Here is a 3,259-nt window from a genome sequence, read left to right as displayed (position 1 = left end):
TTAAGTCTATCAATGGTTTCAATCTTTAAAAAATTAACATTTAATTTTTATTAAATTCAATTTTTTCTATATAAAGAATTCTTCGAGTATTTAGAATCCCCAACACTTCAATATTATTTTATATCTTTTTAAAATAATCATTTTGTTAAATAGTTAACTTTTGTTAATTTCAGGGACCAAAATTGTACACTTTAAATAATTGAAATTAAATATACATAGTCAAATAATACACATTTTTATTGTAGAATATTTTTCATCACATGAAACACGAATTATGGAGAAGCTAAGAGGTCCCTCTTGGTCATCCTATAATTCTTCTAATTTTATGTTTTTATATAATTGATTGATGATAGCATAAGGATGATCCAACTTGTTTTTTTATAATAAGAGAATATTATTATTATTATTATAAATTATTGTTTTATAAAACATGCTAGTATTATTATTGTTATTATAGTTTTTTGTATTTGCCAAACTTGTCTATATAAACTCTAGGATTTTATATCCATGCACCAAGCAAATATCAATAGCAAGAGCATATCAATTGTACCTCTCTTGAAGACATGAAATCACTTTTTGCTCTCATACTCCTCCTTGGTAAGTTAAATTCTATATCATGCACAAAATATTTAAACAATTAGCTTATTTAATAGTAATTGTACCTAACTCTATTTAATGTTGGTTATCGAAGAAATTCTATTTCTATTGGAAATAGATGTTTTTTCATCTCAAATCAATGAGAATATTTTTTTGTGTTATAAAATATGGTTTTCTTCATCTATTTTTCATCAAATCGATTTGCTGGAAAAACACATGGTGAGAAACAAATTCACACTGAAAGAGTTGAAAACTTTTTAATTTTTGCATGTGAAAACATTATTATTATTATTATTATTATTATTATTTCACCGATTCAATCGAAATATAAGTGAAAATGGCCACTGAATATTTTTCACCAAAAAATTTTGAGAGAAAAATAGTGAGTTTTTTGCACCGTATCTAAAGCAATAATATATTCAACGTAATCCAACAATTAGTTGGATCTAGAGATGATAACATGTGGGTAGATCTTATCTTTACTTTGAAAGGTTAAGATGTTTTGTTCGGTACTTTGTCGACTCAAGAAAATAACAGAAGTGAACAAATGAAAATAAAATTACCTAATATCTAAAAAAAAAGGTATATCAACGATGCATAAAACATGAACTACTCTATTTAATATATGGGAAAAAGGCATACACCTAAATTTTGTCATCTAGAATTGATATATCTCTCGTTGTGAAAGTGGTTCATGTAAACACCTACTACTATACAAATGGTCCACATATATCCTTTTCCTTCTATGAAAGTGAAAATTTTAATTTAATTTTTTAATTATTTTTTTAAATAATATAATCCCGCATATGTTAATTCCCCTCACACATATTTGTTTTGACTTTTTTTTTGTTCCAGTGACTATTTTAGGTTTAGTATTTTTATGATCAAATTTATTTATGTTCACTCATTTTTTGTAAAATTTATTCTAGATGACCCAATTTTTTCAAATACAAAAAACTAAAGAAACAATATAGTCGAAAAAATAGTTTTAAATTATAATATAGACAAAAAAAATCAATATAAATTTTTTTTCTCTTTACACTAAAGAATGAAAGAAAAAAATAAAATAAGAATAAGAAACTCAAATAATGATAACGAAAAAAGTTATAACCGATTTATGCATAAAAAAATTAAAATATACCTTAAACTTTTATATAAAGATCATATACACCCTACATGATTTTTTTTTCTAAAAAAAAATAAAAGTCAAAAAATATAAATTTAAAACTAATTTTTTTCAAAAATATAAATATTCTACCTAAAAAGAATCTGTGCATATCCATACTAAATGTTTATGTATATTTGTATACTAGATACAATACTCTGTGCTTGCACATGTTTAATATATTTTATCTGATGTGTCTTAATTCCTGTGGCACACGCATAAAATTAGGAAAGTCAAACTAAAATTTTACATAACTTTTAAAAATTCCAAGTTGTTAATTATTGCAAATCATAACACTGTTTATATACTTTTCAACCAATATGTGTTATTCCCTCTATTCCAATTCCTGTTGCACAAAAAAAAAATTGGGAGTTGAATAATTTTTTATAATATAATTGTAATTTATAGTACTATTTATTGAAGTTTTTAAATAAATAACATATACAAAAGAAAGCAAAACAAATAAATTAAAACGAAATTAGAATAGAAAACCAACTGACCTAGTATGTATTAGTAAAAAATAAAAAATGAGTGAACATGTAACATAGAATTCATCTGTCATTTTTGTGCAGTATGGTAGCAGCACAGATGCAAGAAGAGACCCTGGAGAATATTGGAATATTGTGATGAAAAATGAGCCCATGCCTATAGCAATCAAGCATCTTATGCCTCGGTATGACGTTCTTTTCGAGCCAAGGCCAACTGTAACTTCTTACCATGATGATGAAGTCAGTCTTAAAGGAGAAAAGTCTTTTGAACCACGACCGATTGTAACTACTTACCATCATGATGATGTTGGTCTCAAACAAGAAAAATCATCATTTACTAAAGATTTCAAACCAAGGCCAACTGCAACTTCTTACCATGATGATGAAGTTAGTCTTAAAGGAGAAAAGTGTTTTGAACCACGACCGACTGTAACTGCTTACCACCATGATGATGTTGGTATCAAACAAGAAAAATCATCATTTACTAAAGATTTCGAACCAAGGCCAACTGCAACTTCCTACCGTGACAATGAAACTAGTCTTAAAGGAAAAAAGTCTTTTGAACCAAGGCCAAATGTTAGCATGTATAATGATTGATATGGCAAAGTCATTGTGTGTCATTTAATCTCCCTCCGTTCGTTGTTATGTGGGCTATGGAATAAGGATGGATAAACATGATATTGTACTATAGTATTTCTTGAGTTAAATGTAATGGTTGTTTCATTGTGTGCAATTTTTCCTTATTCTTAGAGCGTTTATTACCTTATCACAATTTCTCTTTCACTTATTTTTATTTGTATCCTCATACCTATAACAATGTGTTAAAATATGTAAATATAAAGTAAGAACATAAAATAAACTTTCATAAAAAGTTGGTGTGTGCTTGTATGTGTGATTTAATTTGGTATTAGAAGCCATGCCATTTACCTCTTCCACCTACCCCTCTCTCTTCAATCTGCCTAGCTAAATCATGCTCATTATTTTTATATCTATCTGCTGAGACTGAGAG

The 3,259-nt window shown here is 27.0% G+C and overlaps 1 protein-coding gene across 1 annotated transcript; it reads left to right on the top strand.

The window, feature by feature from the left end:
* The first annotated feature begins 934 nt into the window (after positions 1–934).
* On the top strand, positions 935–3,016 carry LOC107024793 (organ-specific protein S2-like). Its single transcript, XM_015225755.1, has 2 exons — positions 935–979; positions 2,335–3,016. The coding sequence occupies exons 1-2, from the start codon at positions 935–937 to the stop codon at positions 2,845–2,847; spliced, it is 558 nt and encodes a 185-aa protein (XP_015081241.1). The 3' UTR covers positions 2,848–3,016.
* The last annotated feature ends 243 nt before the right edge of the window (positions 3,017–3,259 follow it).

The sequence above is a fragment of the Solanum pennellii genome, chromosome 7, assembly GCF_001406875.1.
Source record: "Solanum pennellii chromosome 7, SPENNV200".
Classification (NCBI taxonomy): Eukaryota; Viridiplantae; Streptophyta; class Magnoliopsida; order Solanales; family Solanaceae; genus Solanum; species Solanum pennellii.
This window is presented reverse-complemented; position numbering and strand designations above follow the sequence as displayed.

What these genes read in the sequence shown, in the direction of transcription:
- LOC107024793 (XM_015225755.1), top strand. Translation starts at nt 935, where the DNA reads ATGGCCACTGAATATTTTTCACCAAAAAATTTTGAGAGAAAAATA. An exon ending in AAAATTTTGAGAGAAAAATA is followed by an intron (nt 980 to 2,334) that starts GTGAGTTTTTTG and finishes ATTTTTGTGCAG; the next exon opens with TATGGTAGCAGCACAGATGC.